This window comes from Sciurus carolinensis, chromosome 13 (genome assembly GCF_902686445.1).
Source record: "Sciurus carolinensis chromosome 13, mSciCar1.2, whole genome shotgun sequence".
In the NCBI taxonomy this organism is placed as follows: Eukaryota; Metazoa; Chordata; class Mammalia; order Rodentia; family Sciuridae; genus Sciurus; species Sciurus carolinensis.
This window is the reverse complement of record NC_062225.1, coordinates 1,508,082-1,535,777: the sequence shown is the minus strand read 5'-3', so window position 1 is coordinate 1,535,777 and position 27,696 is coordinate 1,508,082. Positions and strand designations below refer to the sequence as shown.

Genomic DNA, 27,696 nt, shown 5'->3' with positions numbered 1-27,696 from the left:
GCAGAAGGCAGGACTCGATTCAGAGCCACTGCTTTCAGGTCAAAGTTCAGAGGTTCAGGACACACAAATGGGGAACTTGCACTGGAGGCCCTGCCTCTCCTCAACTACTCTGGCCTCTGGTGACAGGGCCTGGGGGTTGGCCCTGGGCCCTGAGGCCAGACAGGTGGCCCTACGTCTCTCTGCATGGGCAGGGCCTGCTGCTGTGGTGCAGCTGCGGTGCAGCCTGGGGGCCCAGGGCCTTCAGCCTGTTTGGTCAGAACTCAGCTGCTGCTTCGTCCAGAGCTGTGAGGTTGCCGGCTCTCTCCTCTGGCTGTCTGCTCTCGTCCACTGCTGTGTTTTCTTCCTGCAGTGGTTCATCCTGTCCTCCTCCCTGTGCGTTTAGGTTGATGGGATACTGCCATAGGAACAAATGCTCTGCCCCTGTGCTGAGAGTCCCCTGAGCAAATGGGCGTCCTGTGAATCTTAAATAGGAGGCCGTCCCTGTCCCCAAGTCCTAATCTAGTGGTTCCAACACTCAGCGCCATGTCCTCTTGTGTCTCTTTGCCCAGCTTGAGCCAAGGAGGCGGAAGACAGGACAGAGGCCAGTCTTCTTCACTCACTTCTCTAAACCCCAGCAGCTTTCCTGGGGTTTTTCTTCTGTCGGAGGGCTGGTGCTCCTGACCCACCCGGGGTGATCTGCGGCTGCCTGGGACTGGGCTGAGATTGCTGGGGTACTTTTGTTTTCTGGTCTCTTGCTGTCCTTCCACACCAGAGGCAGTGCCTTCTTACACTAGCAACTTAGTCTCAGGCCAGTCAGACGGCTCGTGCATCTGCATGGATACCTGCTTACCGGATGCCCATGTTTGCACGACGTCCCTGCATTCTGCTTCCTCTTCCTAGAGCCGTCCCACGGTGGAGCAGCCCACACCATTCAGGAGAGGAAGAAGCTCAGCAGCCTTGGCAGCTGCTGGGAAGGACCTCAGACCTCCCTGTACTTACAGGAGCAGCTCCTCCAGGACCACCTGAGGCAAACCCACCTGTCCCCTATTCCCAGGCTCAGCTGTCGATGAGCTCATCAGTCTCAGTGTGAAAGTGGGGTTGCTCAGAGTGCCAGACATGCCCAAGAAGGCTGGAGCAGGGCACTCTCTGTTTTCCGCAGGGTGGCAAATTTGATACTGAAAGCTTGGTCCTTGACCCCAGTGCTGATCCAACAAAATAAGAACAAGGCTTTGAGAAAAAGGAGAGTGGAGTTTTGTTGCTTTGCTACCGGAAGAGAAACGCAGGGGACTCCTGTCACAGAGGCTGTGATCCTAATTGCCAGGTGAACAGAGGCCTTAAAGTGTAGGATCACAGACTGCCCTCCCGCTGTGCCCTGTCGGGAGCCATGATTCCCTTGTAGCCTTGGAGAGCTGTTTCTCAGGACTTGTGCCAGCCCTGAAGTCTGGATTTCTTGGCTCCTGTGCTGCATGAGCTGAAGGACATACAACCTGGCTAAGTCCCGACTTGAGAGAGGAAGAAGGTTAATCTAATTTCCCATGGTTAGGGAGGCCTGGAGGGAGAAGAGGAAGGAAAAAACAAGTCGGTTTAAATCAGCCCCAGTGGTAGAGCAGCAAGGCGTGTGCTCACAGCGTGCAGTGGACCCTGCTGCATTCCTGGGGGACGCAGACAGGACACCTGGCAGGAGGGAGTGGGGTTGATGAAGAATAGGAAATCCAGATCCAGCTGGGCATCATGGTGGATGCAGTAATCCAGGGACTCAGACATGGAGGCAAGAAGGTCACCAGGTGAAGGTCAGCCTGGGCAGCTTAGTGAAACCATGAAAGGTCAAAACAGTAGACAGGACTGGGAGGTAGCTCAGTTGTGACCTGCCCCTGGGTTCAGTCCCCAGAACCAGGAAAAAAAATCAGATGTGAGATCAAAGAATCCTCTACCATGAAGCCAGCGTGTACTTAGGAGGGGACAGGAGAAGAGTGTGTCGGCTGAGGCTGCGGTGGGTCAGACTCCATGGGCTATAGGCAGCAGGGAAGTTTAAGCATTTTTACTTGACTAATATTTTGTTCTGGCCCTTAAAAGCAAACTGTCCAGCTAATTGTTTATGAATGTTTGGATTGTTATAGTTAAGATAGGGAGGGCCACCGGGCATGCTGGGGAGGCTGAGGTAGGAGGATCATGAGTCAAAGCCAATCTCACCGATGGCGAGGCGCTAAACAACTCAGTGAGACCCTGTGTCTAAATCTTTAAAATAGGGCTGTGGATGTGATTCCATGGTTGAGTGCCCCTGAGTTCAATTCCCTGTACCAAAAAAAAAAAAAACAAAAAAAAACAAAAAAAAAAACAATAGACCATCATAGTTATAATGGGAAGGGTGCCTCTTTTAAAATTATTTTTATTACTTTAGGTACCAGGGGTGCTTAATCAGTGAGACACATCCCCAGCTCTTTTATATATTTTATTTAGAGACAGGGTCTCATTGAGCTGCTTAGGGACTCTCTCATTTGCTGAGACTGGATTTGAATTCAAGATCCTCCTTCAGCCTCCCAAACCCCTGGGATTACACGAGTGTTCACCACTCGTGGGTCTGAAGGGTGCCTCTCTCCTACGCTGCTGTAGAGGAACACAGGAGGGCCGTGTGTCCCTTGGTCTCTCCTGGGATGACCTCCCTGCCCCATCTTCCCCCTGCTCTCCACGCTCTGTGCCTCTCTTCTAGGTTAATGTCCTGAGTTACGAGAAGCCGGTAAACATAGTGTTTCCCTTATTCTGAGTAGTTATTTCAAAGTATTCAACATGTTAGGTAGTGTAGTCCCCCCAATTTATAGGAAGTGGGCAAGAGGTGTAGGTGATATCCTGGCCCCTTAAGTGGATTCCCAGTTAGGCAGAATACAGCAGGTGTGAGCCCCAATCTTGTGGCATCTCCACTGACCAGTGTCAGATTTGAATCATTGGATAATCAGCTGTTAGACATTGGTTGGTGTTGTGGAAATCCACTCTTTTTTGTTAGAAGTGGTTGCAGAAAACAGACATCATAGGTCAGGACCTTAATCTGCGTCTAGCCACGTGTTGTTCCCCGTGAGAATCGTGAGCCTGGTGAGGGAGCATCCCCACACTGTGAAAAAGGGACACAGGGTGAGTGGACCTCACAGAAGCTTCCTTAGCTGCTCATGTCCTCGCTCACACTCAGGAGTGACCCCTGCAGGGCTGCAGCTTTGCAGGAGAGTGCGCCCAACGTGGGCCTCCGTTCCCTCTAACGAGTCAGTTTCCATTGAGCCGCGAGCACTGCAGGCTGCCCACCCGGCTGCTGTCTGTTGCCTCCTTCATGAAATCTTGTGCCACACAGCTCCAGTTTGCCCTCGTGTTTGGGATTTTTATTTTATGATTTGAGTTTTAGCTTGTTAATTATGGTTTGAAATCTGAGCGAATAGGGTGAAATGCTCTGAAGAAGCCCAGGTCATTCTTCCCACCAAGCCACGCTGAGTTTGATGATGAGACTCCAGACACCCTGGGGCCCCAGTAGATAAACAGGGTGGTGGCCGTTCTGGTGCGTCTCCCTGCTCTCCTTCTGCACACAGGGACCACAGTCCTGGGACTCTTGTCCCTGCTCCTGACTTTACCATGTATTCCTCAAGGGTCCTTGTTTTGCGTGGGTACGTTACTTCTGAGTGTTCTGTGACATTCCTTCCGCTGCTGTTCCATTAGGATCATGTTTCTTTTTTACCGTTTCTTTGCCTGGGTCTCTTGGACACATGCTGCTGTGCTGCTCTCGGGGACTCTGCTGTGCCCAGTTGACTCACTCACTGCTTATGGATCTTGATAACCCATGACACTGAGCATTTTTTATGTGGTTTTTACCTAAAAATAATTTCCATCATTTTATTACATTTAATTAATACATATTCATTACATCTTTCCATTTTACATATTTTACTTACAATACATCTTCATTCATATTTCTTTCATACATATAATTTCTCAGGGGCAGGGTGAAAAGTGAGAAGCACCCAGAAAAACCACTCTGGATGTGGGAACTCACGCAGGAGATTTTATTAGGCAGATGAACAGCGTCTGCCCTGGAGAGAGAGAGAGCGCGTGAGAGCACAGCGTGGGGGGGCTTCGCTTAGGTAGTTGAATTTCACAGGCTAATGACCATCAGGCCAGTTGCTGAGTAGTTAAAATTCACCGCCTAGGGATTAGGCCAATGGCTCCCAAGCACAGGCTGACAAGTGGACCAATGGCTGGCTAGGATGGCAGACTGACAGCTGAGGTGCGGTCCTGCCCCCTTGCCTTCCCCCACAGGCATGTCCTGTGCCCGACCACCCAGGAGGGAGCCCGGCAAGGTAGTACGGTGCGTTGGTCTTAGGCAACTCGAGGCCCAAGGTGAGGCTGCAGTGCAGGGCAAACCTAGCACCCACCTGCTGCCTGCCATGGCCAGGCGACGCCCAGTGGGTCCACACAGACAGAGCGCTGCACCGGCAGCTGCCCTCCAGGCAGCCCACCGAGTATTATATTCCCCCGTTTTTGTTTTTATAAGAAAATCCCTTTGGGCGCATGGGCGATGATCCATCTTCAGTAACTGCTTCCTGCTGGGTGTGGACATAGAGCTGATTCAGGGGAGGGAGATGTCATTGCAGGAGGTGGGGATTGGGGACTGGATAGTTCTCTGGGGAGTGCACTTGTAACCAGACTCCAATTTTTCCCTCTGAGGTCCTGATATTCCCGTAATACAAGCTGATAAATACCTGATTGGTTGACTTACAGGCAGTACCCTTCCTGAGAGCACTTCCCTTTTCTAGTGAACCCACAGGGTGACTTCCATCAGAACAAATTGGAAGCAAATTGGAAGAGAGACACTCCTGATCGCCTGCTCCAAGGGGGTGCTGTTGAGAGTCACAGAGGGCGCTAGCCAGGAGATGAGAGAACCTGCTCTCATGTACACCCAACATCCCCGTGCCATGAGAGGGTAGTTAATTTGAGTCTGTGTTAAGAGTGGATCCTCAGCTGTGAATGTATGTAAAATGTGTGAGACACCCCTGGGGACAGTAGGAGTCGGTCTTCCAGCAGTCCCGTGGGCAGTCTGGGAGGAGGAAATGACTGGCACCTGGACAGATCTGTTGGGAAAGAATCCAGTAGTTAGGAAAATGGCAGACAGAGCGAATGGCAGGGGAGGCAAGAATGTAGCTGGCAGTCCAGTCCTCACAGCTGGGCGTGGTTGTCTGGTGCCTGGGTGTTCTGATCCTCGGACTCTGGAACAGGAAGAAGGATGGAGGGCTTGATGGCCTTCAGCCTAAGACGGAGACATCCCACTGGGGTATCCGAGTATTGGTTGGAAGAAACCTGAGGGTTAGAAGCTGGAGAGGGGTTTGCAGACTGAGAGTAGAGCTTAACCCAAGAAACGTGTAGCCATCCTGGTAAATCTTGCACCTTGACAGCCATCAGTGTAGCCAGGATCACCATATGGGGTCCCTGCCATTTGGGAGACAGAGGGACTGTAGCCTCCTGAGGAGAGATGAGAACTTGGTCTCCTATTGAAGAGGTTCAGCCAGGGAGCCAGACAAAGGTTTAGGCAGGGAAGAGTCAGCATAACCCCATAGGAATGCTCAAATGTGATTTAGGAGAGGAACGGATATGTGAGAAGGAAGAGGGGAAGAAAGGGGCACTATCCCAGGGGGAAGGATGGGGTGAACATACATCAGCTCAAAAGGGGAAATATTAGCAGGTTTCTTTGGGAGTAAACAAAGACACAGAAGAGCAAAGGACAGGAGTTTAACCCAGTTGAGGTGAAGTTCTAAAGAGACCTTGGTTAAGACATTTTTAAGAGTTTGATTCGTTCATTCTGCTTTACCTGATGACTTTGGGTGAAAGGGAGTGTGGAAATGCCAAGGGACTCCAAGAGTCTTGGCAAGTTGTTGGGAAACTTGGGAGATGAATTCAGGCCCATTATCTGACTGGAAGGAGGTAGGCACTCCAAAGCGAGGAATGATTTCATGAAGGATGAAGGTAGAGATGGTTAGTGCCCTTTGGTTGGAGATGGGGATGGCTTCAACCCATCCTGAGAAGGTGTCCACCATGACCAAAAGGTATTTAGACTTCCTTACTGTGGGCATGTGAATGAAGTCAAGTTTCCAGTCTACCCCTGGAATGGCACCTCTGGCCTGGTGAGTCAGAAAAGTGGGGGGCCTGACGGCTGTAGGATTGGTTCATAGGCAAACTCCACATGTGGAGGAGAGATCCTTCAGAAAGGAGATGTCAGAGGAGGAGAGTTGCAGATGAGTCTTAGCAAACTGTGGGAGCGAAGAAGGAGGGGTGGAATAGACGGTGGAGGTAGGAAAGTATCTCCCTGTTGGGAGGCAGTGGAGGTGAGGGATCATGGAGAGTCATAATGGGGGCTGGTGTGGACGACAGGGCAGCCCTTTTAGCCTCCTCATCTGCCTTGTTCCCTGAAGAGATGAATGCTTGGTCTGTCTGATGGGCTCTGCAATGTACAAGGCCTATGATTGCTGGGAGGTGAACAGCCTCAAGGAGGTTTAGGATGTAGCTAGAGTTGGTGATGGAGTCCCTTTTGTGGTAAGAAGGCCCCTCTCTTTCCAGAATGGCATGGGAAAGGATAATGTGAAAAGCGTATTTGGATTAAGATTGTGAGGGATTCTCCCTTTGCGAGGGTGAATGTGCAGGTGAGGGCAATTAGTTCCTCCTGTTGGTTGGTGGTATTGTTAGGTAGTGGTCCTGACTCTACAACCTTTTCCAGGGAGACAATGGCATATCCAGCTCTTCGAATCCCTTCATGGAGAAAAGAGCTCCCATCAATGAACCATATGAAAGTAGGATTACGTAAGGCCCCCTCCTGAACATTGGAGGGGCAGGAGAGTAACTCCTCCAGGGTCTCAAGGCAGCTATGGAATATTGAAGTGTGTAAGTTGGAAGGCAGGGGTAAGAGGGTGGCTGGATTTAAAGGAGGGCACGTCTCACAGGAAATGAAAGAGTTCTCAATAAGAGCAGTTTGCAAGGCTAACATGCGACAGGGCGGTAGAGTTTGCAGACCTTATAAGTAAGAAGCTCGGACAGATGATGAGCTGAGAGCACTTCAGTGGGAGCCCCAAAGGAAAGTTGTTTTGATTCCTGGGTTAAGACAAATGCTGCGACCAATACCCTAAGACATGGTGCCCAGCCTCTTACGGTGGGGTCTACCTAACCTTTTTGATAGGTATGCTTCTGGGCTGAAGGTGGGACCGAACATGTGTCCTAAGACCCCCAGGGCAAACCCACTTTACTCAGAGACAAACAGGTAGAAGGGTCTGGTTAAGTCAGGGAGGAGTAGGGCTGGGGCTTGAAGAAGGGCTTTCCTTAGGGTCTGGAAAGGGGCTTCCACCAGGTTGAGGAGAGGTTCAGTGGGAGTACCCTTTGAAGCCTCACACAAGGGGGCCACCAGGATGGAAAAATTTGGGATCCAGGATCGTAAGTATCCTGCTGACCCTAGAAAGGAGAGGGTTTCTTCCTTGGCGGATGGAGTGGTCGTGTCCTGCAGCGATGCTTTTCTCTCTACATTGATGGCCTTAAATCCAGGTGAGAGGCTGACTCCTAAGTAAATAACCCAAGGCTAGAAAAGTTGTACCTTTGCTGGAGAGACCCTAGACCCTCTGTGAACCAGAAAATTTAGAAGCTTAATAGTGTCTCCTTGGGAGTCCTTGAGAGAGGAACTACATAGAAGATCATCAACAAACGGTAGGAGAGAGGAGCCAACGAAAGTAAGAGAAGCAAGATCATGAGACAGCCTCTGGCCAGAGGCTGCAGGCAGGAATCGGGGGTGTCTTCCACAGCTGCTTAGGACTTTGTCTGTGATGCCTCTAGGGCTCTGGGGTCTCCTCTGCTTGTGAGGCCCAGGTGGCTCTGCTGGGCCTGTGTCACCTCTGACCTGCAGGTCATGCAAGAACTCTGAAGGGTGCTAGGATGCCTGGAATGCCAGAAAATGCAGAATCTGCAGCTTTTTGGTAAAAGGGAGAATCGGCTGTAGAGAGATTGTGCCTTGTGCACTTTGTTGACAGCAGACACCTACCTTTCCTTTCTCCCCAGGGTTATTCACTTCCTGTGGTTATTATTCCACAATATGAGAGGCAGGATCTCAAAACTTAGACCCTGTTCTCTTTAGAGCTGCTCACAGGGCCAACAACAAATCCTTCATTTTTGAGTTTCTTTCTCAGGTTCCAAAATATCAGTTTTCCCTTTGCAGTTCACAGAATTGTTTACAGTGTTTACCCATGCAATATTTGAAGCTGACACAGAATTTTAATTATCATATACCCCTAGGTAATAGATGATGCTTTTGAAAATGTTTGTTTTCAAGAGGTTAATGTTTCACATGGGTGGAGAGCAGAGAATAATCACCAGGCTCCGCTTTACAAAATCTTTGTGCCTCCTTTTTTCTTCCTCAGGCACAAGTCATCTTATCACTATATGTTTTTCAATATTCTGGTTTGTATCTGGGGTGTCTCCAAAATCTCGATGTTGGAACATGGTCCCCAACGGCAGCAAGGTGGAGAGATGGGCTTTAGACATGACTGGATGATACAGGCTCCGACTTCTGTGGACTAGTTCGTGGACAGCTGATGTGCTGCTGGGAGGGGCAGCTCGCTGGGGAAGCTGGTCACTGGGGTGGCCCTGAACAGGGTCCTCTTCCCCCGGCACCTTCCTCCTGCTCTGCTGCCTGGGCTGCCATGAGCTGAACAGCTCCATACTCCTCTTCCACGGTGTTTCTGTCTTGGAGTGAGCCTACCATGGACTGAGTCCTCTGAAACTGTGAGCTAAAATAAGTGTTTCCACTTCTAAGTTGTTGCTTTTAGCTGCTAAGGTCACAGAAATGAAAAGCTCAGTACAACAGAAAGTTTTCTAAGTGGCATGTCCTTATTCAGTGTCCTATTTTTTCCCTGGTGCTGGATTTCAGAACTGCCTGGTGATGACACTCAGTACCCACAGGGGTATCTCTCTTAGATTGTCTGCAGACCACCAGCCTCCTGGCCAACTCTTCCTAGAGGACAGACTGAGGATTGGGGTGGAGACTTGGGGGAAAGCTGGTTGTCCCAAGGCTTAGAATCATCTCCATTATCCTTTTTATCTACATCTGTAACCCTGTGGAACATGAGTCTTTTTCCTGTAACTTCTATTACATGGAGATTTTTGGCGGTCCATGATGTTTCTGTCTTGGAGTGAGCCTACTATGAACTGAGTCCTCTAAACTCTGAGCTAAAATAAATATTTCTACTTCTACATTTTTACTTTTAGCTACTAAGTTCACAGAAATGAATTGGATTATGGTGTTGCGGGGGAAAGGCAGAATTCATCCTCTTCTCTGCCTTTTTCTCTGAATTGTGAACGTAAGGAGAATACCCCAAAGTTCAAGGAAAACCCTCACCCTGCAAGGGTTCAGGAATCCATAATGTACTTCAGTGAGTAAGAGTAGGCATGGGAGAATGTCCCAGGTGTCAGGATGACTTGACTTTGGCCTTGGGGCAGACCTGTCTATTTTAGTCAGCTCTGCTCTTCCTGGGTTTCTCACCTTGAAAAGATTTCTTTACTTACTTCAGCTTTAACTTTTCCCTAACTGTAAAATATATTTGATTAGTAGAGCTTCAAACATAAGAAAATATATCCAAAGCTACAGGATAGAATTGAATTTTAGCAAAGGAAGTCAGCTTTACATTCTTTATATAAATGTTTTATTTATTTAGCTTTCTTCTTCTCCAGAGTGTTCTTCATGGGTTTCTCATGTGCTGTGTATTTGGGGGTGGGGGGTGATTTCAAGTAGAATTCCAGGGTTTAGCTTTGGAAATTCCAACAGAAGTAATAAATGGATAAAATCTCTGCTGCATCTAGTGCTGCCAACCTTGTGGTTCTGGTGAGGGGTGACAGGGAATTAGAAAAACAGACACACACAGATTGTGAAGACAAAGGTGGGATCATGGGAGCCTGCTCTCTGATGGGGGAGCAGATCTCAAGAGTTACATCAGCAGTCTTTTTTTGTGTGTATGTGGTGCTGGGGATTTGAACCCAGGGCCTTGTGCTTGTGAGGCAAGCACTCTACCAACTGAGCTATATCCCCAGCCCCCATCAGCAATCTTTATGTATGTCTCATTCTCAAGTTTAAGACTATGCAAGCATTATTCTTTGTACTCAGAAAGTTAAAGAAGTAGAAACATCTATGCAGCTTCTCCACAGTTGCAATGGTAGGGGATTTGTGTAGCACTCAAGAAGGTCCATTGTTTAAATTTTCTGTTAAGCGGGCAGGCCGAGGAGCAGCAGAGCTGGTGAAACACTGTGGTCCTCTAGCATGAATATTCGCTTTCCCAGGAGCTGTGTGCCTGAGATCAAGGTCAAAGCTGGTAAGACTTGCACAGAGCCTCCTCAGGCAGGGTGTTACCATAGCAGCTAGGCATCCTGTGCCCTTGCACACAAACTTTCCCAGACAGCAGGCACGCACAGCCACGAGGGCATCAGAGAGCCCCGATCTCAGTCTCTGCTCTTCCATCCTGTCACCACTCTCCACATCCCTCTTGTCCGGGAACGTGTTTCCCGTGGCTGTGCACAGACTTGTAATTTATATGGGTCGATCCGCTGAATGTACCACCACAAGCCATATAGGAAAAGATAGTATTTATTAAGACATATAAAGTGTATACAAAAGGAAAACCATCCCAGGTAGCATGCCAACTCAGCATTTCGCAGCATACATAAGCAAAGAAAGCAGTCTTGTCACCTTTGAGTTCTTCCCATCTCTCTTAAATACACTGGAGTAAACGTGTAAAGTTATTGTCTGGAGCCACTGGGCTGAGTGCCATCAGTACATTTGGTCTCCAGACCTGGATCTGGCCAGGAGCCAGGCCTTGAGAGCAGAAACCAGATGTCTTTAAGTTTTTAATGTTCTCAGACAGAGCTTATCTGTCCTTGAACAGGGGCACTGCCAGACCACTGAGCCTCTCATGCAAGTTGTTTACTCCTTGCCCTGATTTCACTTTTTGTAAGCACTCTCAAACAAGACTATTTTTCTCTACACCTTTTTCATCACAGCTGCAGAAAAATGAATGCAGTTTTTAAAGAACGAGTGGTAGCTGCATAGGAGAATTCAAGTTTTACCAAATAATCAGTTCCTCATCCATGAAGGACTGTGAGAGTGAATAAGTCATAGATCTTATTATCTGGATATTGGAATTTAACACTAAAATATGTGAGATATTTTTGGCAAGTTCTAGAATTATTCACATACTTTATGATTTAGTAAATGATTTGTTATAATGGAGATAGCAACCAAATATCTTTATTTTCTGAAAACACTGGACACTTTTCCTCTTGAAGTGTGCGTGCAGGTGCTTTACACACTTGTCGCCTCCCATAGACAACAGCACTGAGTCTGGCCGGGCACGGGGGGTGGTGCTTGCCTGGGAGGCCAGCTACTCAGGAGGCTGGTGCAGGAGGATTGCTCATCTATCAGCCTTGATAGCCTAGGGACACGGTGTCTCAAAACAAATAATGAGAAGGGCTGCAGATGTTGCTAGTGGTAAGTCTGTAATCAGTCCTGGATTCAATCCCTACTATAAGACAAAATCCCACTGAGGACGAATACTTTTACCCATAAGTAGTGGGTCCTTCTCATTTAAAACTAAATGAATGAAATAGGGACGCAGAAGGTCTGAGCTCAGTGACTTCTAGTTAAGTTCATCTTGAGCCTGCAGAAGAGGATCCGGGGACCCTGCGTTTTGTTTTTGAGAGTGATATTGTCAATGTGTGGGTTTAAATTGTAGGCCGTCACTCCTGAGAAGGAGGAAGGTGTAGTTGGTTTCCACATGTGTGGCCTAGGCCAGGCATTAAATTTTCCTCCCAAACTACCTCTTTTTGGAATGTACAGACCTTTATTTCTCTACCATTCAGGTTTGTGTTTAACATCTTTTAGCCACTTGGCTTAATTTTCTTCTCAGAGTAGTCAACTTTAACTCTTTAAAATATGTATGCCCATATACACCCCCTACATCTGGAGCCTTCTGTTGTACACTTTCATCTAAGCCATCCAGGCACACATGACCTGCAGGATTGAAAAGGTTTTCTTTTTGACAAATGAACATCAGAAAATCTTGTTATCGTCAGTTTCCACTGGAGATGTTTTTGGATCATTAGATGTTGCTGAAGAAGTGAATTGCACTTTGTTTCCTTTCCATCTGGATGCTCCATTATCTATAAATATACAAGAATCCATAAAATTCACATGGTTGCCACCAAGAACTTAGTGAGTCCTAAGAGAACAGAATGATTAGTAGAGACTCAATCTAGTATGCCAAGGAAAGTCTCCTGAAATACGCTATTATGTCATTTCGTGGCAGTGACGATGTGTCCCTTTGTGTTGATTAATACTTCAGACCAATTTGTTCTTTTCACAGTTGTTTTAATCTTACTTGCTTAGTATAAATACTGTCCACCAGATTTTCTCTCTAAAATGAATATTTTCACTTTGTCTTTAGGCATCTTGGTAGGATTTGTTTTTATTAAAGTTTTGTTTTTATTTTTATAGACTGCACTTTGATTCACTGTACACAAATCTACAGGAGCCATCATGTTTGGTATAGAAACCCTTCTTTCTTGGTGATTTTCCCTTGTGCCTTGCTTCGGGGCGTGCAGCCTCTGCCTTTTCATCACGGAGACCCTGGCTTTATTCCTGGAGCTCCGGAGGCAGTCGCAACGTGTGGGCGTCACTGTGTCCTGCCTGCAGCTCACAGACACCCCCCTCAAGGCCTCCTTTCAGAGAGGGAAACATGCATCACATCTTCCCAAGAGTCTGAAGGTTATAAAGTGCACCACCTCCAAACAGATTTTGATTATCAGGGAAAAAATTAGGCACGTAAAAGACTCAGTCACTGTGGCTCTTATTTTGTTCCCTATCCTTAAATGTGTGAATCTCAATGGTGTCTTTTAAAATGGCATCCATCCCAAATTGACTTATATGATTTCATTTGCATGAAAATTGTCTGTTGCTTCAATATATAATATTGATATTTCTGTGTGCATGTACATGAAACATAGATATTTGATCAATTTCATCTTGTTTCTTCTTAACATGTTTCCATTAGTCTTCTCATGTATAACCATGGTCCTGGCTCTGAAAATTCTTCTAACATTCACACTTTATCTTGACTTTAATGCTCCCTTTTTTTTCTGAATTACAAGTCAAAAAAAAAATTGGGTAAAAATCAGACTACCATTTACTGAGTGTTTGACAAAATGTCATAAAAGTTGAATATCATTACTGCTATCATATTCTTTTGGTTTTCTCCATTAAGACATGAAAACCTCTTAGAGTTAGAAGTATATATTTGAAATGGTCAAAAAGAATTGTTGTTTCTAGTTGCTGTTTTAATAAAAGTACATAAATCCCTTAAAATACTTGAACTCGAATTCATGGATGATTCTTTCCTGTAGGGTCTATCTCATTGCTATTCAAGAGTTCCTCCTGGACCACTGGCACTAGACCACTAGATTGGAATCACTGCTACATGTTCAGAAAACCAGGACTCATCCCAGAACTACTGAACCAGCATCTGCATTTTCTCTGGTTCATGTTTGTACATTTAAAATTTGAGAATCACCCTTCTTAATCACCACAACTTTCTCATCTGAGAAGTAAACAGTTTATCTTATGATATATAAAATCACAATTAAAATTTATGTTCTTACATTGATGCCTGAATTTTACATTTTATTTTATGAAATTGGAGTCTATACAGTTTTTTGTGCACTTATGACCCTCTTTCCTCTGAATTAGATAATAGAGAATGTTACTGTGTTACCAAGTATTTTCTCGAACAATTAAAGTCACTCACATACTTGAGAGCCAGTTCTTCCAACTCCCATTTCAACTTCAGTCAACTTACAAGCTCTGCGAATGATTTTATGGTGAATGTGCAATGAGGTACCCATTTTTGTTTCAGGAGCCGTTGACATTCAGGGACGTGGCCATCGATTTCTCTGAAGAGGAGTGGGAATGCCTGGAGCCAGCTCAGAGGAGTCTATACCGAGAAGTGATGTTGGAGACCTACAGAAACCTGGTCTTCCTGGGTGAGCAGAGCTTCCTTCAGAATTCCTCATTAATCAGAATTCCTCATTGTATAATTTCCTTCCCTTGCAGAATATCTTTTGGGAGCATCTTCTCTTTGTGAATGAATTTCAGATTCTTGCTTTCAAGCAAAAGACTTGGGCAGTTTTTGTTACAGAGACAAAAATGTTAATATCATTTTTTTTTAGTCCTTAATCTCTCCCTTTCTGGAGGTGATATATACCCTTTACTTCAGGTTAGTGGTACTTACAGTAATTCAGTGATACAGAATGATGTGACCCACACATCAAAGTCCAGTTTCTTCCCTTTATGGTACCAGAATAGAAGTATTGATAGTCACAGGGAGAATCCCAACAAACAATCACTTAATTTTCCAATGGACACATCTTATTTTCTCTGAGCTGTATTTGGGCACGTTCTCTTGATTAAAGGAGAGAGCCCTGAGCCACGTACCCAGGTAGACAGAAATTCATGAAGCAGAGGACACAGTTGAGAGGTCCAAAGGTCAACAAGGAAGCCAGTCTTCCAAATGTTAGTGGAGAGTTATTATGCCACAGAAATGATTTTCCAGAAGCTTAGAAGCTTAGTTTTATTTCTGTTGCTATATGCACCACCCTGTGTTTAGCATGTTTTCAACTTCGTTAGTGTCCTCCTTCTCCTGACATGATGTTCCAGTATGTTCCAATTAATAGCCCAAACACTCCCCTTGCTTGTGAGGGTCAGCATGATCTGACAGCATTTCCATTGTTTGGGGGTTCTCTTGTAAATCTCTGCACATTTCTGGAGACCTCTAGGTGAAGCTATTATAATATATTAGCATTATAAAGCAGTTTCTCTAATTTCAGTTGCATATTTATTCATTGAAATTACCTTATCAGACCTTATTATGAATACTTATAATGGATTTTCTGTGGAATTTTTCTGTCCTATTGTTTTAGTCAGCTTTTTCACTGCTATGACTAAGCAACCCCACCAGCACAATTGTAGAAGAGGAAAGTTTTATGTATGTGCTTACTGTTTCAGAGGTTTCAGTCCTTACAAGGCTAGCTCCATTCCTCGGGGCTCCAGGTGAGACAGAACATCATGGCAGAAGAGTGTGGCAGAGGGAAGCAGCTCACATGATGATCAAAAAGCAGAAAGAGAGGCCTCCACTCTCCAGATACAAATACAATACCCCCTAGCCGTGCCCCATTGAACCACTTCCTCCACACCCCACTGCCCCCCAGTTACTACTCAGTTAATCCCATCATGATTCAATTTATTGATAAGGTCAGGCTATAATCTAATCATGTCTTCTCCAAACCTTCTTGCATTGTCCCAAATGTGAGCTTTTGTGGGACACCATATCTAAACCCTAACACATATAAGAAATGTCAGTGATTCACAATGGATGCTCACTTTGGGTATTTGGTCACAGGTAAAAATCGTAGTTATGTAAAAGGGTCTGTAACCAGGTGCGGTGGTGCACACCTATAATCCCAGTGGCTCAGGAGGCTGAGGCAGGAGGATCCAGAGTTCAAAGACAATCTCAACAACTTAGTGAGGTCCTAAGCAATTCAGTAAGACCCTGCCTCTAAATAAAATACAAATAAGGGATGGGGATGTGGCTCAGTGGTTAAGTGCCACTGAGTTCAATCCCTGGTAACAAAAAAAGAAGGGGGGGAGGTTTGTAAAATTATACATTCATGATTATTCAGAATTTTGTTGGCGAAATTTCCTTTTTCCTTTTCTGTGTTTCATTTTGCAGGGTAGATTTTATGTTGTAGGTTTCCTCACATCAGTTAAGAAAGTTTTTATTTTTTTTAACCTACATTTTATGATTCAATGACAGTTTCCAATGTTTCACAAATTAGGGCAGTGTAAGAATAAATTAAAATATGCCTGATCCTTATTTCCATTGCCAATAAAATTGTATTTGCTTCTATTTTTTATTTTATTTTTAATTTTTGTTTCTTTTGTCAATAGAAGTACATTTGAGATAAAATGTATTTCATAAGGTCTTATTCTAAAGTATGTTTTGTATGTGAAAATTATTGCCACACCAACTTCTGGTCACTTTTGTGTGTAATATTCTTATATACTTTTGCCTTCACGTTGTGTCCTTAGATTTACAGTCTACTGTAGAATTCATATGGTTGCCTTTTTTTTTTTTTTTTTTTTTTTGGTTGACATTCCTTTGCTTCTTTTTAATTCTTTTTCTTTCTTTTCTTATTGGTTTAACTTGTGGTTGGCTGATTTTCCTGGTGACATTCTTTGATTCCTCTTTTACTTCCCTTCATTCTTTCAGTATTTTTTCATTTACTTTGGTATTTTATAAAAATCATTTGGGCTGGGGAGATAGCTCAGTTGGTAGAGTGCTTGCCTTGCAAGCACAAGGCCCTGGGTTCGATCCCCAGCACCGCAAAAAAAAAAAAAAAAAAAAAATCATTTAAAGCTTACACTATATTTTAAACTGGCAACAAATTAACTTCAGTTTCATAACAAAATTCAGTATATTTATTTACACTTTGAAAATTATGTTTTTAATGGCACAGTTATATTTATATTGCATGACCATTAAGAGGTTTATGGTGATTTTTTATGGTTTTGTCTTTCAAAATTCTATTGAAAAAATAAGTATTGTATGCCCAATCATTCCAGTAAAATTGAATTCTATATTGCAATATGACTTTCCCTTGCCAGGAAAAGATTTCATAAGACTTGTGTTTCTGTGCACATTTATTTTATTTTTCAATATGAACGATCCACTTTAATACATTTTGAAGGGCAGGTTAAGTAGTTATGTTTGGGTGCATTTATGTATATTTAAAGTTTTTATGTTTCCTCACTTTTGAAAGTTAGTACTTCTGGTTGCAGTAAGCTTAGTTGGTAATTCTGTTCTTTGACCCCTTTGACACTGCTCCCCAGTTCCTTTCTGTATTGCAAGGCTTCTACTAAGAATTTGACTAATAATTATATTCAAGTGATTCAAGTGCCTTTCTCAGTTTCACATCTTTTTCTCTTGGTGCTCTCAAGGTTCTTTCTTTGTGAATATTGAAAAATTGAGTAAAATGTGCTTCAAGTCTTTTTGTGTTTTTCCTGCTTGGAAGATAATTGAGCTTCCTGAGTTTTGATATCCACTTTATTGCTTATTTTATAATATCTCAGACTTTTTTTTATTGATTTCTAGAAATTGCACTCAACTTATTTTCCACTGCATTTTTCCTCAGACCTTTTTTTTTATTATTATTTTTGATACTATCTCACTATGTTGCTGGGACTGGCCTCAAAGTTGTGATCCTCCTGGCTCAGCCTCGCAAGTTGCTAGGATTACCACCCCTGTTACTACTAATGATTTTGATCTGAATTTTATTCAGTTTTCTGTGTTCTGGTTTAGTTCACTAAACTTATTTCAAAAGTTCATTTAGGTTCTTTGATTAATTCATAACTCTTACTTTCCTAATGTTCAATCCCTAATGTTTTATTTTGTTTTTTTGAGTAAGCCAAGTGTCCCTTTATTTTTGTGTACTGTACTATTTTTGATTTGTCCATTTAAAACCCAGCCAATAGCAGATTAATAATCATTTTAGAAAACAATATGATGGTAAAAAATTGAAAAATTGGCAGGTACAATGCTACATGCTTGTAATCCCAGATAATTGGGAAGATGATCAAGAGGATTTTATGTTTGAGGCATGTCAGAGCAACTTAGTGATACCGTGTCTCAAAATAAACAGTTTTAAAGGGGTTTGTGTTTAACTCAGTGGTATAGCACCCTTGGGCTTAATCCCAAGCACCACACATAAAAGTGGAATGACCCCATGATCCAGAAATGCACATTCTAAATAGGTATCCAGAGGAGATTAAATCAACATGTAAAAGAGATTTCTCAACTATCTTGTTCATTCCAAGCATTGTTCACCGTAGCCAAGACATGGACTCAACCTATGTGCCCATTAGTGACTGAATGAATAAACAAATATAGTTTTGCTATACAATCAATTAACACTAAAAAGAGATATCTTATCATTGAAAGTGACCTGGGACAAATGTACAAGACTTTGCATCATGTGAAATAAGGCAGACACAAAGTAATTTGAAGCCTCATCTGACTCACATGTGTAATTCAGAAGTGCAGAGTAAAATGGTTACTAGCTACTGTGTTGTGGAGTGTTGATCAAAGTCTGCAAAATATTATTTCAATGGACATAAGAAGGTCAAGAGTTCTGTACCCATGGTGAGTGGAATGCATTGTTTTTGGAGGGAGTGAGTACAAGCATTGGAACCAGAGGGTCTACACCATTGAGCCACATCCCCAGCCCTTTCTTTATTTTTAATTTTGAGACAGTGTCTTGCTAAGTTACTTATGGCCTCTCTAAGTTGCGTGGATCTTGAGGTCCCCCTGCCTCAGCCTCCCAACTGTGGGGATTCTCAGCTTGTACCACTGCAATTGCTAATCTATTGTATTCTTGATGAATGTTAATAGAAATGAATGCAGTGTTTTCTAAGCACTAAAATGATAACTATATGAAATGATGCATTTGTTAATTAGGTAGATTTAGTCATTTTACCCTGTATTTTATTTTGAAATACTTTGATATACTTAGTAAGTATGTTAAATTTAATTTGCCAATGAAATGAATCAATAAATAACCAAAATTATAAAAATTATAAGGCAAGTCATTTGTCTTGATCACCGTGTGTTGATTCCACCCAGGTAATACTGATATATGCTGTGTGTGTGTGTGTTCACATGTGTATTTTTCCCATTAAAAAGAGTTGTGCTTATTTTCTCCTTAGAGACCATAGGCTCTTTACCCTTGTTGAAATATCTGTTATTATCATGCAAAATCTCTCTCTTACATCCAGGTCTCTGTCATGGTAGACAGAAAGTGGTTTTCAGAAAGTCCCCAAGAAAGCAAAAATGTTCACATTTCACATTGCCCTTTTTCTATTGAGTGAGAAGAAGGAAGTAGATGAATTTTTCCTAATTGTTCCATGGTGTATTCTGGAGGAGGAAGGCCTGTAGTGGATAAAAGTAGCACACTTTCCTTTCCTCTGCTATATTACTCACCTTAATGACATACTCCTCTGGGATACTGTGAACTGTTTTGGTTAATTCTCACAAAGTAATTTTGTCTTTCCATTGTTATTTAGCTCATATATTCATGGAGTAATGATGGCCTTCGATGTACTATTCTGCCACTGTGCCATAAATTTATGGTTTATGTTATATTTGAAAAGTATATTCTAAGTGTAATATGTCAAATAATTGTTATTTTCATTTATTTTAGCCATGACCTCTCATCATGCCCAGGAAATTTCACCAGAGCCTGGCATAGAGGATTTATTTAACAAAGCGATAAAGAAAAGATATGGAAATTGTGACCTTGTCCATTTACAACAGAAGAAAATATGGAACAGTCTAGGTGAGAGTGAAGGTCAGAAATCATATTATAATGGACAAGACAAATTAGTAGTAACTGTCCATAATGAAAACTTTACTGTCAACAGACCTCAAGAACATTTCATATCTCAGAAAAGTATTCAATTTATAAATGAAGAACAAGTTTCTCAAAGTGATCATTTTGAAAGTTTCTTTACAAACTGTCCATTATTCTGCAATGAACAAAGAATTCCTTCCTGTGCCCAAATGTACACTTTCAATGATTGTGGGAAAGCCCCTGTGTACTCGTTACTGCTTAATCAAAATTCAGATGGAGATTTCTGGGAAGCATGCAGCACATGCAATGAAGCAAGCAACACCTTCAGCCAGGTCTCTGCCCCAAGCAATTACCAGTGCACTTATGTTGGAGGAAAAGAGTATGAATGTAGCAAGACACAGAACTTCAGCTTTGGTTGCAATACGAGAAAACACGAGTGTGCTCACTGTGCCCAGAACCTTTACCATGACAACAGGTGTGGGAAAGTCCCTCCTCAGTGCTCAGAGCTCATTGCCCCTCCAGGTACTCAGAGCCAAGAGAAGCCTTGCACATGTGAGGAATGTGAGAGAGCTTCCCATCCAACTGCAAGTCCTCCTGGACACAGGGGAGCTCAGCCTGCAAGGGAGCCACGCAAAGTGAAGGAGCGTGTCCAAGCATGGAGTTCTGCACCCCTTTCTAAACAGGACGGGTACCACAGTAGTGATCAACTCGACAAGTTTAAAGAATGTGGCAAAACTTTGAATCAAGGACCACCCCCTGTTAAGCAGCACAGAATTCACACTGCAGAGAAACCCTACAAATGTGAACAATGTCGCAAATCCTTTAAGACTTACTCAAACCTTTCTAAACACCTGAGATGGCATAGCAGTGGGGAAACCTACAAATGTAAAGAATGTGACAAAATTTTTAAGAATTTTTCAAGCCTTACTCAACATCAAAGAATTCATACAGGAGAGAAGCCCCACAAATGTGAAGAATGTGGCAAAGGTCTTAATCGAAGAGCATACCTTACTCAACACCAGAGAATTCACACTGGAGAGAAACCCTACAAATGTAAAGAATGTGGGAAAGGTTTTAATCAAAGCTCAAATCTTACCAAACACCAAAGAATTCATACTGGAGAGAAGCCCTACAAATGTGAAGAATGTGGGAAAGGTTTCAATCGAAAATCACACCTTACTCAACACCAGAGACTTCATACAGGAGAGAAGCCCTACAAATGTGAAGAATGTGGGAAAGGCTTTACTCAAGGAGGATACCTTACTGAACACCAGAGAATTCACACAGGAGAGAAGCCCTACAAGTGTGAAGAATGTGGGAAAGGTTTTACTCGAAGAGCACACCTTACTCGACACCAGAGAATTCACACCAGAGAGAAGGAAAGTCCTGATGAGAGCATCCCGGAACACCTGCTGTCTTTACTGAACATGCTACGAGGACCCAGAGCACTGGATTGCAATGAGTTTCCCCAGCAACTAACCACACACTCAACCACCTTCCAATGGTGTGCAGCTTCGTAGGGCTGCTGACTTGGAGTGAAGGGATCTACCTACCTTCCTTCCTTCCTTCCTTCCTTCTTCCCTTCCTCCCTCCCTCCTCCTCCCTCCCCCTTCCTCCCTCCCTCTCTCCCTCCCTCCCTTCCCCCTCCCCCTTCCTCCCTCCCTCCGTCCCTCCCTTCCTCCCCCATCCCTCCCTCCCTTCCTCCCCCATCCCTCCCTCCCTTCCTTCCCTTTCTTTCTTTCTTTCTTGTCCATCTAAGTTTATTTCTGTCAGCCTTTCTATTAGTCTTTTCCTTTTTTCACTTTTTCCCTCCCTCCTATCCCTTTCCTCTTCCAATGTCTCTATATTTTTATTTTCTTAATAAATTTCAGTCCTCTTTCGATGACAGTAACAATCATGCATCTCCCTCACCATCCTTCTATAAGATTCCATATGCCTTTGAAGACTATGTTCCTGTCACCTCCCTGCTCAATCATCATCCACAACAAGTTGACACACCAGGTCAAGAGTTCACCTCTGTCTACTGCTTCCCTCTTGAAGTAGGAATAATGGCTGACTTCAAGAGGCTGCTAAATATTTCCTATTTGTGCTTAGTTATGTGGTTAGACCCAATCCCACACTCTGGATTAAACAGGGTAAAAACTGGAATTTTCTACTGCACAAGGATTCTCTTTTATTTTTCAGCAGCTTCTTTGCTACCTGAGTAAATTTCTGCAGCTATGCCTTCCTTGCATCCAGGAAAAGCTGAGCAACAGTGTGACATAATGCACCCCCCAACTGAGACTTGGAAGACTTCATCAACACAGGAAAAAAAAAATGAACATGTAAACTTCATCCACCAGGAAGAGAACAGTCTTAGCTTATTTTCCTAGTTCTTATCTGTAGTAAAGATCCTAGTTACTTGCCAAAGAAAATCATTCTTTTGGCCTTAAGCCCTGCAGGATAATTTCCTTTAGGACAAGGTTCTGCCATTCCCTGACAGGCCTCCAATAGGACACAGAGCCATCCCAAATCCAGCATTGAAACTGGATAATTGGAATGTGGATAGTGGTTCTCTCTGAGTCAATAAAATCACATGAAGAAGGCTGGGGATGTAGCTCAGGTATAGAGTGCCTATGGATTTAAGGCCTAGCTTTATAAAACAAACAAAAACCTTCCTCTGGACTAAAAGGAGGAAAAGAAGAAGAAGAAGAAGACAGGACAATACATTGTAGGACTTGACATACACCTCAAGACATAAAATAGTGTGATACTAATCTGGCACTGAACTAAACACCATGAAAGGTGAACTTGACCCTGTGTGGGTAGAAATAAGATTCCCTGCCAGGTCCAACTCCCTGGCTTCTGCAAAGGGCTCAGGAGCTTTCTGTCCCCACTGAATTTGCAGCCTCTGCAAAGGGGTCTATAGTAGACCCCAAAAGGCGCTCAGGAGGGAAGACAAACATCCTTGCCACTTGGGCTTGTGTCCCTGGAACTGGGTGGACAGCACTGTTTGCACCCCAAAGGAGATGGGATGCCTGGCCTTGATCACTCCGCCCCTCGCTGAGCCTGACTGCAGAGCAGCCCCAGCTGCTGAAGAGCCCTGACGGCCCTGCAGAAGGCCTGTGGACCGTGGGGAGCTGAGTGGAGTGGAGCCTTCTCTGCAGGCAGCAGCTCCCACCGTGCATGAACTGGACGGGTGCAGCCCAGACACCTCCCAGCAAAGTGGGGGCACATTTGGGACAAAGGAGTGCTTTGTGCCCTAGTTGCTTATCCCATGGGCTCCAAAAGCTCCAAGTCTGGTGCAGCATGCCCTTGGAAAGCAGCAGACACTGTGAATGTATGTGGGCAACAGTGCCCGGTACTCGGGCCATTGGACTGCCACTGCTCTACAGCCCTCCATGGACACCTTGGGGCGTGATGCTGGGATGGGGCAGAGCAGCCAATGGGCTGTTCCATGCCATATGTGCTGGAAGTAGTGGGGGTCCTGGGCACCCCAGGGGACTAGAGAAACACTCGTGGACTAATCAGCTATGTTGGCAGGGCAAGAATTTTGCTTCCACACAGATTTTTTTTTTTTTTTTTTTTTTTTTTTTTGAAAAATGTCCACTGCTTTTACGTTTTCTCTTTGGCAGGAAAAAGGTAATTTAAAAGGAACACTAGATTTGTTTGACAGGAGCTGGACAATCTCTGACTTAATTTTCGGGAGACTCAGAGGCAGGTCACCTTCCCCTGGATCCTTCAGTGCAATAGGCTGCTGAAAGTAGCCTCCCTGCCTACCTATCCGCTCCTCCAAGGCTTAGCCACTCCTTGGGGACTACAGTGGACGCTAGAGCTAGAGGGTCATTCAAGTGGATCAATCAAGTGGCTCCACTGTGGTGACCTGACCACAGACAGCAGTAGAGGCCCATTGACATCCTTTTTAATCATGAGGGAGGATTGCTAAATTCAAGGTGGCCAAGCGGAAGACACCCTCCGGAAGCTCCATTATGGAGAGGTAGGATGCTGTTACTACGCCGGAGCAGGGCCGAGAGCCAGCACTGGAAGACAGGGCAGTGGGGATCTCTGGCCGAATTCCCGGTGAGGACCAGCGCACGCTCTGGGGACATGACCGCCTGGCGGTGCTTGGCACGCGCTCCACCAGCGAGCTGCACCGGCCCAGTGACCATGCGGTCCAGGCAAGAACTCCTCCCTCTCCTGACCGCGCCGTCCGTGAAGCGCACAGGAAACACATGCATCTGGACTTGCGAGGTAGAACCGCGACCCCAGGAGACCAGCAAACAGATTGCGCGTCCTTCCTCAGCCACTGGACACAGCGGGACCTACGCTCAGACCGCGGCGCCAGGGCAAGAAGGGACGGCAGGAAGGAGGCCTCTGTGCTGCAGCAAAGCCTGCCGAGGGGCCTGCGCAGCTCTGGCTCTAGGGGTCCTGCAGAGACCCCAGGAAGACGGGAGAATGGGGACACGGGGGGAAGTGCGGCCGCAGAAGCCCGCTGCTGGGTGGCAGCAGGGTCGCATGATCCCGGAGCGCGGGTGCGGACTGCAGCAGGAACAGAGGCACCCCGAGGGTGGGGACCAGCGCAGCCCTGGGACCCAGAGGGCGCTGGAGCAGCCGCGTCCAGGACAGCCCCACAGCGCAGCCAGGCCGGGTCGGGACAGCAAGGGCTGGGAGCGGCTCGGAGGTGGGCGCCGCTGGAGGGGTGCGGGAAGAAGGTCAGCCGCTCTCCTGCCAGTTGGCAAGTCCGCGAAAGACAGTGACCAGCAGCAAGACAGCTGTCCGGAGAGGGCAGCGTGTGAGCACTGTACTGTGTGAGACGCTGGTAGGAAATGAGGTCACTCTGTGGCTGCCTCTGGGGAGGCGGGGAGGGGAGAGCAGAGGACAGGAGAGCAGCAGGTCAGCGGTTTCAGTATAGACTTCAGCCACTGCTAGACTTGGAAACCAGGTGCATATAGAACTTTAAAAACAAAAACTCTAAATAATGTAAACATCACTTTTATGATTTATGAGATAATATTAAGTAATACATGGTTAAGATCACCATGATTTCTTGGCTACTTCCTTGTGAAGTTTGTTTCATTTAACCATTCCACATCCTTCTCATAAATTCCTAAAATGCAAGACTGTGCTCTACCTTGAATGTACTTTATTCCTAATATTATAACATTAAATATAGTGCTAAGAAATTTGTTTAATATCACACTTGGAGAAGCATGCACAATTAAAGTGCTTGTTGTCCTCACAGGTCCTAGCAGAGGGAGGCACAGCATGCCCAGACGGCCACACACAGTCACCGGAAAGAGCCTAGCCAAGGCAGGGGCAGGGGCAGGACAGGGGCCAGTGGGCCTTCACAGAGGGTCATGGGTGGGGAACTTGTGGGAGGTGTTCTCGCTGGGTGATATTTTTAAATTTTTTTGGTTCTGGGGATTGAACCAGGGGTGCTCTACCACTGAGCTACGTCCCCAGCCATTTTCATTTTATATTTTGAGTCAGGGCCCAGCTGTCTTAACCCACAAGCTTTATTCTCTCCCTAGTAACCTTGCACTCAGTGGGGACCCTGAGGAAGGCTGGTTTGGGCTTCCCTGAAATCTGATTGTTGGGGGCTCCAGTGACCTGGACTCCAGGGCTCTCACCCAGGGGGTGTGCGATTCCCCAGACACTTTCTCCCTGGACAGGGCTGGTGCCTACCAGATGTGAGGCTGCCAGGTGCCTTCATGGACATATCTGTGCTCATGACAGCCAGCTGGCACTCATGGGGCAGGAGCAAGGCTCAGAGTCAAACTGCGCCAATCTTGGGTCTGGGCCTGCTCGGGGATGTGTTCCCAGGTCTGGTGCCTCCCAGGCATGGTCCTGTGTCCCCACAGCAGCCTCTTGACAGCATGGAGCCACTTCCCGGTGCTGATCCCGTCTCACAGAACAAGGAGGGAGCAAGGCCCCTCCCTGCACACCTGTGACCGCTGAAGCAGGTCTTGCACCACAGACACAAGAGGAGACTCCTCAAGGTCTGCTGCCTCTGGTTCCCAGGAATGAGCCAGCTGGTCATCTTGAGGGCAGAAGATGCTGCAGGATCAGGGTGCCACAGTTCCAGGGTCCCTTGTGGAGGAGGACTTTCTGCCTGGGAATCCGCAGTGGCCATTCCAGTACGGCCTAAAGAGCACCTGCTTGATTTCCAATTCTGTGAAGAAATGTTCACCTGTTCCTCTCCAGTGCTTCTGAGGTCTTGGGTGGCTTCTTTGACAGTCCAACCCAGAAGTTCCTGGCAGTCCACTGTCCTCATGCCTGCAGGACACTTCTGAGCTCTTTGACTGTTCGGAATCTGTTGCAGTACAGGTAAGGCCGACCTCTGGAAGGGTCAGAGGGCACTAGAATGAACCTCTTGTTTCTGGAATGGCCTTCACTTTAAGTCCCCGTCACACCAGAGAGCTCGCCAGACAATTTCACTCTCCGACTTGAGTCAGACCCCCTGCCACAGGACCTGCTTCCACGGTGGTGGACCTGGGAACACGAATTTTTCTCTGCATCTCCTGTTAAGTGTGCCCACGGCAGCAGCCTGGTGGCCCTGGGGGTCTTGTGGAGCACCTGGCAGCAGCTGCTGGCCAGTCACTCTCCAGGGCAGGCTGTGAGGCGTTGTCAAGCCACATGGATTCAGACAGTTGTCACATGCACAGGACACAAAAGCAAGGAGCAGTAAGCGAGGTGTCCTCGTCCTGCAGGATGACACGAGCTGGGGTCCAGAGCAGGTGGTTCTGCTAGGAGAAGCCAACCCTTGACTGTGGCCGAGCAGCAGCTCGGACCTGGCTGGAGCTGCAGACCGTGGTGCAGAGGCAGGTGAGGCTGCAGAGGCCTGCTGTCCACAGAGGCGGAGGAGCAGCTGGGAGACCTCCTGGCACGAGGCGTGCAGGCTGTCCATAGGAGACTTGGTGTCCTTCCAGGACAAGAGAGGCTGGCCACGCTCCACCAACTACGCTGCCATCATGTAGACATGCCAGATTGGTGGGCATTAAGGTTAAGAAGGCCCCTGAAGTGTGTCTCTTCATTTATGAAATGGAGTCATCAAAAACTCCTAGTACCAGTGTTTTCTTTCTTATTTATTTATTTATTCATTCATTCATTCACTTATTTATTTATTTATTTTGGCACTGGGGATTGACCCAGGGCTGCTTAACTGTGGAGCCCCGTCCCCAGCCCATTTGTATTTTTATTTAAAGATAAGGTCTCACTATGTTCAGGGGCTTGATAAATTGCTGAGGCTGGCTTTGAAATCATAATCCTGCCTCAGCCTCCTGAGCTCTTTTTTTTTTATTTGTCAATGGTTCTCTTATTGTTTGTTTGTTTGTTTGTTTATATGTAATGCTGGGGATCGAACCCAGGGTGTCACACATGCCAGGCAAGTGCTCTACCACTGAGCCACAGCTCCAGCCCCATTATTCGCATTTCTAACCCGTTCGTCCATTGATGGGCATGTGGGCTGTTCCACCTTTTGGCCATTGTGAATGACGCTGCTGTGGACGTTCATGTTGAGATTTTGTGTGAACATGTTGGATCATGGGGTAGTTCTGGTTAATATTTTGAGGCACTGCCAAACTGTTTCCAGAGCAACTGACTGTGCGGTTTTGTCAGCATGCGGTTTTAAGTAATAAAACCATTCTTAACCGAGCCTGGCCCCCAAGACTCATGCTTCCATTCCGTGGGTATTCATGGAGCACCTGTCGTGTGTGAGTTTTGCTGTGCGTGTGCAGTGCAGTGGTGGGGACAGATGGCCCTCGTACTGTGTGTGGGCTCAGAGGGACTAGGAATCATGGGAAGCAACAGAGCAGGGAAGGGCGGGGCAGCTGGTTGTCAAGGGAACCACCAGGGGAGGCCTCGCTGACCATGGGAAGGAGAGAGGGAACTGGGCCTCCCGGGAAAAGGGAGGTCCCAAGACGTGTCCCCAAGCTGGGGCAGCCTGAGGGGCAGCGAGTGGTTGTAATTAGGGTGGAGTGAAGAAAATGAAGGAGAGGGAGTCCATAGGTCCCTGGGAATAAAGAGGTGCAGCCCCCGCAGGGTCTGAGGCTCAGGACCACAGGCCGTCCTCTGGGTTCAGACACCCCTCGCTGTCCTGGCCGGAGACACCTGGGCATGCAGAGGCAGGGCTGCCGGCAGGGCCACGGCGGGACCCTGGGGCAGGGGGTGGCCTGGGCAGGGCAGTGGTGAGGTGGCAGGTAGGGCCAGCCCCACAGAAGCTGTGGAAGCAGCCAC

The 27,696-nt window shown here is 45.9% G+C and overlaps 1 protein-coding gene across 1 annotated transcript in view; it reads left to right on the top strand.

Annotated features, from left to right (window-relative positions):
• Positions 1–27,114, top strand: part of LOC124963632 (zinc finger protein 519-like) — a 37,843-nt gene extending 10,729 nt beyond the window's left edge. The window contains exons 2-3 of the mRNA XM_047523425.1: positions 13,935–14,061; positions 19,333–27,114. Of these exons, the coding sequence (XP_047379381.1) occupies positions 13,935–14,061; positions 19,333–21,002 (1,797 nt within the window). The 3' untranslated portion in view covers positions 21,003–27,114. The remainder of the gene's footprint in view (positions 1–13,934; positions 14,062–19,332) is intronic.
• Positions 27,115–27,696: the final 582 nt, after the last annotated feature.